Source organism: Rhinopithecus roxellana, chromosome 3, assembly GCF_007565055.1.
Source record: "Rhinopithecus roxellana isolate Shanxi Qingling chromosome 3, ASM756505v1, whole genome shotgun sequence".
NCBI classification, from domain to species: domain Eukaryota; kingdom Metazoa; phylum Chordata; class Mammalia; order Primates; family Cercopithecidae; genus Rhinopithecus; species Rhinopithecus roxellana.
This window is the reverse complement of record NC_044551.1, coordinates 19,657,254-19,671,227: the sequence shown is the minus strand read 5'-3', so window position 1 is coordinate 19,671,227 and position 13,974 is coordinate 19,657,254. Positions and strand designations below refer to the sequence as shown.

Below are 13,974 nucleotides of genomic sequence, written 5' to 3'. Positions count from 1 at the left end.
CTCCCTCACAAATTACTCACCAGGGAAATTCTCTGTGGGCCTCCAAATCTTTACCCCAAAACAGAGCTCTGTTGAATTTCACCATGACCATGTGAATTAATGAATTAATTTCACCATGACCATGTGAATTAATGAATTAATTTCACCATGACCATGTGAATTAATGAATTAATTTCACCATGACCATGTGAATTAATGAATTAATTTCACCATGACCATGTGAATTAATGAATTAATTTCACCATGACCATGTGAATTAATGAATTAATTTCACCATGACCATGTGAATTAATTATCTTCACAGATACAGGACAAAGACAAGACTAAAATTCACCTCTCCACCCACCCCAGACAAATGCATATTTGCCTGCTTCCTCGACTCTGTTTTCTTTATCCTCACAAATCCTCAATCTCCACTCACATGTAAAATGTGGATTCAGTGAGTGTTGACTGAAGCTTCAAAAGAATGTACCTGCTGGCCTCATTTGTCTACTCTCCCCTCTTTTCTTCTTTCCTGCTTCCCTTGCTTCTCTTTCCTTTGTTTTTGTTTTTTCTTGTTTTTGCTTTTGTTTTTGTTTTTTGTTTTTTTTTGAGACCAACTCTCCTTCTGTTGCCCAGGCTGGATTGCAGTGGCACGATCTTGGCTCACTGCAACCTCCATCTCTGCGTTCAAGTGATTCTCCTGCCTCAGCCTCCCGAGTAACTGGGACTACAGGCACCTGCCACAGTGCCCAGCTATTTTTTGTATTTTTAGTAAAGACAGGGTTTCACCATGTTGGCCAGGATGGTCTCGATCTCTTGACCTCGTGATCCGCCCGCCTCAGCTTCCTAAAGTGCTGGGATTACAGGTGTGAGCCACCAGGCCTGGCCTCTTTCCTCTTTAAATATTGAAGTCATCAAGGTCCTCTTTGGAAAGAGCAGGGGTCACTGGTGCCCCTGTGATTTTTGTCCCACCCTCTCCCAGAGCACATCCTCAACTTTGGAAAAGTAAACCTCAACATTCATTGAGATTTGCCTCAGTTATTTGCTTTGGCTTACAGAGTCCCACATTGCCACTGAACAACCAGGTGACCCTGGACAGAACATTTTATTGCTTTGGACCATGGTTCAGCTGTGTAATTTGTAGGAACCTACTCTATCTCAACATAGCCTTTTTTTTTTTTTTTTTTCGGTACAAAGGAAAAAGCTATATTTGAAATACAAGGGAAAATAATGTCAAATATCAATGGAAATTAATTTAATGGTGCTTTTGAGATAAATAAAATGTAACCAGAACATACAGGTTACTTTGAACGAACATCACAACTACATTACCTCGGAAAAAGTAGCACCTGACCACAAACAAAGCAGGATGCCTGGAGAACCAGCTCCTGTTTCATGCAGGCAGTAGCTCAAGGGCAACGTCAAAAAGACTGTTGGTCTTTTAAGAAAGAGGTATAATTTTGCAGGTGACCACCTGAAGAATCCATTGTAATCAATGACAGAAGAAAAGTCATGATTATCTGCAGCATAACATTCAAGTAAATTACCTGATGTCCTTGACAATTAGAATTTCCACGCCATATCTCATTATACTCATTTTCTTTCAAGAAACTGAAAGCATTGCTATTACATGACGTATTATGGATTAAACCAACTGTATCACTGGATCACTGGCAGAATTCAATGAATTAGAAGAATTCAATGATCAATCTCATGCCCTTTGAGGAACTGAAAAAAAAGCATATTAGCAATGTGCCCCAGAATGAATGGTGGCTGGGGGCTATTCTCAATAAGTTTATCTTATTTCTGTTCATTTCTTCAGCTGGCACTGCAATAATTTAACCTGAAAACATGTGTTAGCATTGTTGTAAACATTTTAAAACCTTTCTGTCTGTAGTCACATTTGAATATATATAAGATGTGATGTATTTTCTTTGGTATTTAAACATAATAGAACAATGGTATTTAGGCATGTTCAAATACTGTACTAGATCAATGCCTAAATACCATTTCATATTCACTAATGCCACTACAAAACTCAGATACATAAAAAGCAAAAATACTTATAGTGATAATTTGGGTCCAGGATCTTTCTATCTTCATCAATAGTCTTTTACATTTAAAAAATGCAATTACAAGTTAAATCGAAAGAATTAAAGTATTATTATGGAGTATCATGATAATTTTTTAAAGGTTTCATAATGAAGTTGTCATTCTTTACCATTTAGTAACAAACTTGTTATCCTGTATATTTCTTTTTTTTCCAACTTTTATTTTAGGTTCAGGGGTACATGTGCAGATTTGTTACATGGGGAGATTACATGTCACTAAAGTTTGGCGCTCAAATAACTTCATCACCCGTGCAGCGAGCATAATACAGGATAGTTTTTCAACTCTTGCCCCCTCCCACCATCCCCCATCAAGTAGTCCCCGGGGCCTATGGTTCCCATCGTTGTGTCCACGTGTACTCAGTGTTTAGCTTCTGCTTATAAGTAACAACACGCAGTATCTGGTTTACTGTTCCTGCATTAGTCTGCCTAGGATAATGAATGGCCTCCAACTGTGTCCACATTGCTGCAACATCTTGTATACTTCTTCTTTTTCTCTACTATAGCTCTCTCTCTTCTCACAGGGGCAACAATAGGTGAAAATGATGTGCTCCAGGGTCTTCAAACTGATGTTCTGTGACTTTCATAGCAATGTTTAATGTTGTTCCTTTCCATGATAAATGGTCGTCAATGGCTTAATGTTTCCCCTCAATAGACTGAATCGGTCATCACCTATTGTCTGATTTCTGTGTCTATGAATTCCAGGTATCTCATCAATTTTATTTTCACAAAAGTGAGAAAAGGATTCCTCTTCACATTATCAATATAAAATAAACACAGTGTTTGATAGGAGCATGGGTATGCATATGTATATGAGAAATACGTGTTTTAAAAATACCTATGCAAGAGGAGGAAAGATGCATGGGTTGAAAGACTAGCATCTGAATACGATGCTGTACCTACAGTTAGCTTCTTACCATGTCATGCCCACAAATAGTGCCTTCTGCTGCTGGCATAAATTTAGTCTCACATTTCCTTCCAATACGATGGCACCACAGGGCTTTACAGATGTCCTAAAGAAATTTTTTAAAAGGTCATTAGGATTACATCATATTGTCCATTCTTCTATAATAAAAATATCACTGAGAGATTTAAGGCGAAAACAACAGATATGATTTACAAGCAAATGCCTACTTAGCAATATGATAGCATAGAATAGAGACTCGTGCTCTAGACTTGCTTCAAATTAATTCCATGTCTTATACTTTATTTGTTTTATTGATATATTATCTATTTAACAAAATTATATTTTCTAAATTAAAATGTAAAATATGCTTAATTCAGACACTGCAGAAAACTATGAAAAGTTAAAAAACCTAAACTTAATATTTAATAATGTATCCTTCTCAACCCCACCTTCCATGAATCTCTCCAAGTCTGAATTCTTATTTTTAAATTAAGAATGTTTAGGATGCTTTTTGGCTTGTCCATCCATCCATCTGTCCATCTATTCATCCATCCATCCATCCATCCATCCAACCATTTAACCATGCATTCACCATCCCCAAATCTGTGATTAAAGCTTAAAATATGTGAGGCATCTTGCCAGGCAAGAGGTTCCATTGTGAATATGACCCTCTGTGCTTCTTGGTTTTCATAGGGTAAAGAAGGAATTTGCTGTAAATCACCAATTAGCGCATACAGAAAGAGATGCCCCAGTGATAAAGATTTATAAACTATAAAAGACTCTCCAAGTGCAAGGAATTGTTTTTACTGAGTTCAAAGGAATGTCTCAATGAAGGGCAAACAGTAGGACTTGTGAAATGATGGAACCTTGTGGAATGTTGGTGGTAGACTCAACTGGACATGTTGAAAACATTTCTTAAATTGTCTGCACAACTGTTCAGAATATTTAAACAAGTGCTGCATTATTCCCCAATAAATTAAATGGCTGCATCTACTGGGTGATTCATGTTATGAGGAAAATGCAGGCAGTGAAGCACATCAACATAGTGCAGCTGGGAAGATGGCATTTTGCTGCATGGTGATCTCACTCCATATTTCAACTATGTGAAAAGAAGGTTTTCTGCATTGTGTGAGTCATCTCATGAAGGGTTTTAACACTAGTTCTTAAATCTCCTGCATGTATTTCATTATATACTTAGAAGTTAAGGTACTTATTAAAGACACAGCTTCATATTTTCCCTGGCTGTATCTCCTTCACTAATAAACCAGAGTTTGGAGCTTGAAATATTAACAAGTAAACGTTCAGTGTTTTAATTCAGATATCAATTGCTTTCATATTGTGCTATGGTTTAAAATCTCATATCGTTATAATCACTGTATAATTAAATGTCATGATCTTTTGTATCCCCTGGGATCCTCTCCCTTGTGGTAAGTGTGTTGTGTTGATGGCCAGGGCTTTGCCTGGCTGAGGTCTTTGTCAGCAGGGAATAGACAGCGATGGTCCTATGGCTGCTCCCATGAAGACTGCTGCTGAGCACCCTGGTTTGCTCTCCTTCAGACAGGCTTTAATTATATTCATTAGTGTATGGTGTCAGGGGCCTCTGTTGTTGGCCAGAATGGTGTTTAGAGATAAAAAGTGTATGCAGAACCCAAGGAACCCATGAATTTAAGGGCCCTGAATGTAATTCTCCAAACAGACAAGTGGACAGTTCTATTTGCTTGCAAGAATGACAACTTAATAGAATGCCAGGATAAAAATAAACTCCCTTAAAACCACAGCCTGTGCACACTGGCTCTATGTCTGGGTGGCAGTATGATAGGTCAGAACCGGAGCTAGGGAGAGAGGTGGGGCAGCCCCTGGGTGGCTCACAGAGACCTCCTGGACTGATGGGACATAGAGACCTCCTGCTTCAGGAGGCTGAGCACGCATACCTAAGGAATGAATGAATGAGTGTGAAAACAGATTCCTTCATACTGAATGAATGAATGAATGCATGTGAAAGCAGAAGCTGCTCATGTGGTTGGGTGATCTGGGAGATGGCCACAAAGGTCCAGTAGAGTTTGGGATTCCTAGGTAGACAAGCAGATCCAGTGTGGATTTTGCAGGCAGATCTGGGCAGGCAGGACCCCTGAGTCCTCAGTGTGCACATGAGGTTAACAAGAGTGAATCGTCGACTTGTCCTGGGGGCCAAATGCAGTGGTTATAGGTAATGTGTTCGGCTCAGGGCCTGGCACCCAAAGTAAAGGCACGAAGGCACCTCACATTTCCTTTCTCACTTCAAGGGCTCAAGGAGACAATGGCACAGGTCTCCATCTGCGTTCAGGGCTCTGCCGTGTGACTGCTGTGACCTTAGGGAGCTAGGGTCCTCATTCACAGGGCTGTTGCTAAGACTACTCAAGATAATACAAGGTAAATTGTGTTTTAAAATGTTAAATTTTTTTACTATGTTCCTTATCATTATCTGGTACAGTGCTTGCTACTCGTCTTTCAATAAATGCTTTCTGGACACATTGAATATGTACTCATTTGCTCCTGTGAAAACCAGTGACAGAGGACCAGGAAAGCTTTACATACAATAACATTAGCAAGAAGCAGGAAACTGTGATCATAAAAAGCCAAAGATGACTTAAGATGACCATGATTCAGACTACCATTCAGAGTAATTTCAGAATATGCTTATGTTGTAGTTTTGGGGGAGCATTTTACAGAATAAATACTGACGAAGATATTGTTAAAGGGATGGGCTTTCAATTTTTTAAAGTATAAAGCCTTCAAATATAGGATGCCGGTGACAGCTCACTGCCAAATCATGTGGCTCTCTAATTCAGTCTGTGACTTGGCTCATGCCATCTCTGTTTTTCAGCCTCATTTTGGAACCTGCTCAATCCCCAACTCCAGTCCTCAAGGCTGGAATAAATCACAAAGTTAGAAGAAACTTGAAAATCACATAACCTATGGTATTGTCTTTCGACATTTAAAACATCATTTGGGACCTTGATATCCTATAGATGTACTTGCCTGCCATTTAATAAACATGACACTCTGTCCCAGACAAAGAAATGAAAACTATAGTGTCTTAAAGAGTTGCGATGACAAAATAAAAATAGTGTACATTCTCACTCACATATGGAAGTGAAAAAATGGATTTCATAGTGGTGGAATGATGGTTACCAGAGACTGAGAAGTGTAGTGGAGGGGGATGGGAGGAATAAAGAGGAATTGGTTAGTAGGTTCAAAAATACAGTTAGATAAAAGGAATAACACCTAATGTTTAGTAGGACCATAGGCTGACGATAGTTAACAACAATTTATTGTATATTTCAAAATAACTAGAAGAGTGTGATGTTCCTTACACAAAGAAATGATGAACATTTAAGGTAAGAATATTCCAGTTTCTTCACTTTGAACATTATACATTATATGCCTGTATTGATACGGGAGGGGGCAGGGAGGTGCTGAGTAGAGAAGGCAGGGTCCCTGGAGAGGACTCCACCCTCAGACCTGTGCCCACAGACCTAAGTGAGAACAGACACTCCTGTTTTCATGCCCAAATGTGACATTTTCCAAGACTACTCTGGCCTGCCATGCCCCTGATCCTGTGCCCACAGAAACCTGAGATCTTAATGGGCACACACAGTGGCTGAACATGGTCAAGAGAAGCAGAGGAACAGACCAGCAGACACCAGCAGACTGGCAGACCAGTGACGGCGGAAAGATGAATGACGCAGCAAAGGAAGAGAAGAGGGATGTCTGGATGCTAAGGGGAATTCAGCTGGAGGCAGCCAGAGAAGGGTCTGGCCACTGGGCAGCCTGACTCCTGGGGAAGACCATCTTCCCACTCCATCCTACTCTTCCGGTCCCCCATCCATCTTGCTGAGAGCCACCTCCGTCACTCAATAAAACCTCACACTCATCTTCGAGGCCACAGGGGTGACCCAATTTTTCTAGTATACTGGGAAAGAGCTTGGGATACAGAAAACTGTCACACTGGCCCTCTGCCCTTGGAATAAGGCAGAGGGTTTATTAAGCTGGTTAACACAAGTCGTCCATAGATGGCGAAGCTGAAGGAGTGCACTGTAACACACGCCCATTTGGGCTTTGGGAGTTCTGGGAGTTGCAGACACCCACTCCTAGAGGTGGCCGTGGGGCTGGAGCCCAAGAGTGCTCCCCATAGTCTCTGTACCTGCCTGTCTGCATGCTCCCACTAGGGGTTTGAGCAGAGGGGTGACAGAGGAGCGAGCCACACCCCTGTCGCATGTCCTGCAAGGAGGAAAAGGGAACTCTTCTCTTTTAGTATCAATGTATTACAAGTACCCCATAAATATGTGCAATTATTATGTATCCATAAATATTAAATAGAAAAAGCTAAAAAAAGAAAGTAAACTACAAATGAACAGCCAAAAACCAATTGTTCCCTCCAACTTTACCACTTTGACTTAACTGCTAACTTCATGGTACGTAACATATCATGATTTTATTAAAGCACTTTAATAAAAGTTGTAGGTCATTATATCCCTAATGAAACTTCAGAGTCTTCTTGGAACAAAGATCCTATTAAATCATGGTTCTAGAGTCCAGGCAGTTGGAATGTAAGAGTTGCTGGGTGTTGGGGGAACTCCCAGTTTAACAATAGTACCTAGGATGCTGAGGTGATCAAATTTCAAAGCAATTCCGGTGACTTATGTTTCAGATTGCAGGGTCAGGCCACCGAAGCAACACTGACAAAGCATGATAGGTACGTGATGAATACAACATATTTTTAATAACAAATACCTAACTTGGGCAGTAAAGAGCCAAACCCTATGCAGAGTGTTTACTCTTGCTTTATCTTTGCAGCTAAGGTACACTACCTTTAATGAAGCCTCTCTCTTTTCATTCTAGTCCATAATTTAAGAGTTATGTTCACAAAGACCAATTTCAGTAATACAAACTTCGTTAAGGTTTATCATCACAACATAACACCCCAGGTAAAACCAACATTTTCAGATGGCTGGGCTGAAACTGTATTGTGGTGTTTCAATATTGTGAATGGCACACCACCAGATTCACTTCCTCAAATTGTCTGTACTACACTCTTCAACTCGAGATGGATTACGGACTTAAACCTAAGACCTGAAACTGTAAAAATTCTAGAAGATAACATTGGACAAACCCTTCAGGCATTGGCTAGGAAAGAATTTCATGACCAAGAAGCCAAAAGCAAATGCAATAAAAACAAAGATAAATAGTTGGGACCTAATTAAACTAAAGAGCTTTCGCGTGGCAAAAGGAACAGTCAGCAGAGTAAACAGACAACCCACAGAGTGAGAGAAAATCTTCACAATCTATACATCTGACAAAGGACTAATATCCAGAATCTACAATGAACTCAAACAAATCAGTAAGAAAAAAATAAACAATCCCATTAAAAAATGGGCTAAGGACATAAATAGTTCTCAAAAGAAGATATACAAATGGCCGAAACGTGAAAATCTACTCAACATCACTAATGATCAGGGAAATGCAAATAAAAACCACAACACAATATCACCTCACTCCTGCAAGAATGGCCATAACCAAAAAATCAAAAAACAGTAGATGTTTGTGTGGATGCGGTGAACAGGGAGCACTTCTCCACTGCTGGCGGGAACGTAAACTAGTACAGCCACTATGGAAAACAGTGTGGAGATTCCTCAAAGAACTAAAAGTAGAACTACCATTTGATCCAGCAATCCCACTACTGGGTATCTACCCAGAGGAAAAGAAGCCATTATTCAAAAAAGATACTTGCACACGCATGTTTATAGCAGCACAATTTACAATCGCAAAATCATGAAACCAACCCAAATGGTCATCAATCAACAAGTGGATAACGAAACCATGGTGCGCCGGGCGCAGTGGCTCACGCTGGTAATCCCAGCACTTTGGGAGGCCGAGACGGGCGGATCACGAGGTCAGGAGATCGAGACCATCCTGGCTAACCCGGTGAAACCCCGTCTCTACTAAAACATACAAAAAATCAGCCAGGCGTGGTGGCGGGCGCCTGTGGTCCCAGCTACTTGGGAGGCTGAGGCAGGAGAATGGTGTGAACCTGGGAGGCGGAGCTTGCAGTCAGCTGAGATCTGGCCACTGCACTCCAGCCTGGGCGACAGAGCGAGACTCTGTCTCAAAAAAAAAAAAAAAAAAGAAACCATGGTGTATATATATGATGGAATACTACTCAGCCATAAAAAGGAATCAATTAGCAGCATTTGCAGTGAGCCAGAGGAGATTAGAGACTATTGTTCTAAGTGAAGTAGCTCAGGAATGGAAAACCAAAGATTGTATGTTCTCACTGATACATGGGAGCAAAGCTATGATAACACAAAGTCCTAAGAATGATACAATGAATTTTGGGGACTTGGGGGGAAGAGTGGGAGTGGGGCCGAGAGACAAAAGGCTACAAATATGGTGCAGTGTACACTGCTCGGGTGATGGGTGCACCAAAATCTTACAAATCACCACTAAAGAACTTACTCATGTAACCAAATACCACCTGTACCCCAATAACTTATGGAAAAAAAGAATGCAGTTACAATTGATGTTACAGTCAGATATACAGTGCATTGTCATTATTTTTCAAGCAGTAAGATGCTTTTATTACTAATCCTGATTATCACTCCACATCAGTGGACAGAAAAATCCATTGTCATATATGTGTCATGTATTATATGTAAGTATGTAAACATACATATACACCAAATACACATTCACATATACAAAAAATGGATGCATACGCATTTACGTTGTCTATTCACTTTTCAAACTAAATAGTGTTAGGTATTTAAAACAGATTTATCCCTTCCTAAAATATCATCCATCCATCATCTAGATTAGCATATTTCTGAGTGAGTCTACTGTGCCCAGGGCTGGTCTGGGCACTGGGTCATTTGTTTCTTATTGTTATTTCTTGTTTTATATCCTCCCATTAAGAAACTTCCTGATCTCTACATTTTGTCTGAACAAAATGGGCCCTTTTAAATAACAATTTAGCAGGTGTTCCTTTAAAAAAATAAGTTTTACAGTTGAAACTGTTCTGAGATGTTTCAATTCACATAGAAAATATAAAAAAATCTCTAACTGCCACACCATATGTAATTTTGAGATTTGGTGACTGAGAGTTACTGGCCACACAAATAGCTTTTAAGTTTTAAAAGAACATACAAAGCTGGGTGCAGTGGCTCACAGCTGTAATCCCAGCACTTTGGGAGGCCAAGGCAGGCGGACTGCTTGAGGTCAGGAATTCAAGACTAGCCTGGCCCACATGGTGAAACACTGTCTCAACAAAAAAATTAGCTGGGCATGGTGGCATGTGTCTGTAATCCTAGCTACTCAAGAGGCTGAGGCTTGAGCCTGGGAGGCAGAGGTTGCAGTAAGCTGAGAGCTGGGATGGTGCTACTACACTCCAACCTGGGCGATAGAGCAAGACTCCATCAAAATAAAAAATAAATAAATAAATAAATAAATAATAAATAAAACACATAAAGTTTGTGTTAAAGAACAATGTTATATCATAAGGAATGATCTGACATTATGTGATTTTAATGGATGTATTGCTTGTTTAATTTTAAAAGATACTTTACTTCTACTGTCCACTATAAAGTAACTGGTATCAAATTCACTTTTCTGCAAAACAAAACAAAACTGCCACAAAACTATGAAATTATATACACCACATATACAGACCAATTGTTTCAGGTCTCGACAATAGTCAACACAGTACTGTGATGCTCCAGAGAAGGAAAACATGCAAGGAGAGTGCCACAGTTGCCCACCTCTCTGCCTGGGAGCACTTTGCAGACCCCTGCTGTGGGGAGGTACATCCCAGGGGGATGATAGCAGTCTCACTGATTGGAGGATGCAGGGGTCAGAGTTGAGGCCTGTTCGGTAGCTAATTGAGAGTTGGCTCATACAGAAAAATGTCACATTGGGCTGGGGGCCCCAGGTGTCTGTCTTAGGATTTGCTGCAGGTCCTAATGGTAAGGGGTGAGCAGCTGCCGCCACATAGGAGGATATTCTGGGTGGCCTAGCAGAGGACCACAGCTGCAGGCTGAAAGCTGATGAGGGCTTCAAGACAGAGGATGCCTAGGGCTGGGAGAAACTAGAGTTTTGGCTCACACAGAGTAGACAGACCTCAATGAGCATCCTGGGCATTCAGTGGAAAGCCCAGAAGTCCATGCCTCATGGGGAAGAACCACACGCGAGAGTACCAGCTACACCACAGGGCCCAGAGAAAACGGAAAGAGACGAGCCCTAATGAAGAATAAAACAAAGTCTTCGGGGATCAAAAGGACTCACCTTATATGTAATAACATAATATAATAGAAATACCTATAACATAAACGAATATACTATTCAAGAAAAAGTAGAGATAAGAAATGAATAAATGGGAAAATGCAGAACATAAACAGAAACTATAAAAAATGGAATTCTGGAACCAAAACTTACACTAAGCCAAAGGTATATTTCACTGATTTATCTAAACACTTTTCATCTTCAAAACTGAGGATGAATTCTCGACATTTTCAGATCAAGAAAACTGAAGATAATTTGTGGCTAGCAGCTATGTGCTAGAATAAATACTAAAGGAAGTTCTTTAGGCCTTAGGCAAATGATACCACTTTGAAACAGACCTACAGGAAAACATAGGTACTAAACAGTAAATATAAAAGATGGTCTAATTTCTTGTCCTATTTAAAAGCAGCTATTTTAAAACAAAAGCTACAACACTGCATTTTGTGGCATTTAATTTGCAGAGAAATGAAATACATGTCAATGATTGCAAGGAAGAGGGATGCATGGACTTATTTGTTGTAAGGACCTTGCATTTTGCAGAAAGTAGGCACAATGTTAATTCTGCTGAGGCTCTAAGAATGCATGCTGTAATCTCTAAAGCAACCACTATAAATTAACATAAGGAAGTATAGTTAAAAACCAAGTCAAGGTAAAATACTAAATTAAAAAAGTAGTTTAATCTAAAAGAAGGCAGAAGAAAGGGAACAGAAAAATAAAATAGAAATGATACTAATAGAAAACAAATAGCAAAATGGTAGATTTAAATCTACTATATAATTTTTAACATAATATCATTAAACATAAAGAGATTAAACATGCTGGTGAAGGTCAGAGACTGTTCAAATGAACAGAAAAGCAATACTAGGCAAAAGGATGTTTATAGTAGACACATGTTATACAAACATACACATCAATTGAAAGTAAAAGAATGGAGAAAGTGATCATGCAAAGAGCAATCCCAAGTGAGCTGATGTGGCTATATTAATATCAGAGAAGTGGAATTCACGCAAAGTAATATTACACAACAATAAAGGAGGGTATTTTACAATGCGAAAAGAGTCAGAAGACATAGCCATTCTAAATGTATGTGCACCTAATTATGAAACTTCAAAATATATAAAACAGAAACTAATAGCACTAACATGAGAAATAGAAACATACGTAATCCTTGCTGGAGATTTTAACACTCATCTTTGTGAAACTGGTGGAACAAGTAGGAAATACGATGGACGATGCAGAGGGTGTAAGAAATATTATTTAAAAAATATTTATTTCTTGAATATTCTACCCAACCACTGTAGAATTTATATTCAAGTCTCCACAGAATGTTCACCAACATAGATCATATGCTAAGCTATAAAATACGTGGCAATACATTTCAAAGGTATATGCGGAGTATATTCTCTGAACAAAATTATGAAATTAGAAATCAAAACTAATAAGTTATCTGGAGAATTATTTGGCAATTAAATGATATTTAGTAGATTTCTAAGTAATAGGTTGGTTAATGAAGAAGTTACTAGTTCAATTAGAAGATACGCTTAATAATATTAAAAACCCAATATGTAAACATTTTCAGAATACAGCTAATGTATTCTTAGAAAGACACGAATAGCTTTACATACATTAACTGGTTATATTAGGAAAGTAAGAAAAGGTTGAAAGTCAGTGAATCAAGCTGCTACTTCAAAGAGCACGAAAAAGACACGCATACTCAGCCTTGGAATATAATAAAGACAAAACAGAACTTAGTGAAATAGAAAAGAATCCAACAAACAAATTTTAAAAATTAACATTAAGCCCAATATTGATGTTTTTGAAAGGAGTAATATGATAAACTCCTAACTAGACTGATAAGAAAAAAAAGATTTTAAAATACATATTATCATTATGAGGAATGAAAGAGGATATATCATTATAGATCTTACAGTAATTAAAGGAATTCATAGTCATTTGTTGAAAAAATATCTCCTTTAATGTCACTTTTAATGATTTCTTTACTTTTTCCAATGAATTTGATCAGTCTAGCTAGGAGGGTCTTCGGAATAACGCTTTATCTGTTAGTGTAGTTGAATCAGGAATTACAAAAACCTTTTCATACACAGAACTCACTGGTGAATTCTAATCAACATTTAAGGAAGAAACAACAGCAACCTTTTTCAAACTCTTCAAGAAAACAGAAGAGGAGGGGATACTGTCAACTGATTTTATTAGGTCAGCACAACTCTGATAATCAATTCTTGAAAAGAAATTATGAGAAAGAAATTTCCCAATAATATCAATCAAGAACACAAATGTAAAAATCATGAGCAAATATTAGCAAATCAACTCAGCAGATTATAGAAATGAACACTAGATCACGACCTAGTGAGGTTATCCCAGGAATGCAGATTGACTTAACATTCAAAGTCCAATGGAAAAAACTAAAGACCAATCAATGTAATTCACCACAGTAACAGAACAAAGGAGGAAACAATGTAACTATATCAATAGATGTAGAAAAAAATTTGACAAAATTCAACACAATTGTGTGATAAAATCTCTGAACAAATTGAGATTGGAGATGAACTTCCTCAGTTTGATAAGGGGTATCTGTATGAAAACCAACAGCTAACATCGTACTTATTCATGGCGAAATATTATACAATTTACTTTTAATATTAA

At 38.6% G+C, this 13,974-nt stretch overlaps 1 protein-coding gene across 1 annotated transcript in view; it reads right to left on the bottom strand.

Annotated features, from left to right (window-relative positions):
- The window catches only part of ADAMTS16 (ADAM metallopeptidase with thrombospondin type 1 motif 16), a 193,636-nt gene that overhangs the window by 105,228 nt on the left and 74,434 nt on the right, over nt 1-13,974 (bottom strand). The window contains exon 11 of the mRNA XM_030927454.1: nt 3,008-3,103. Within this exon, the coding sequence (XP_030783314.1) occupies nt 3,008-3,103 (96 nt within the window). The remainder of the gene's footprint in view (nt 1-3,007; nt 3,104-13,974) is intronic.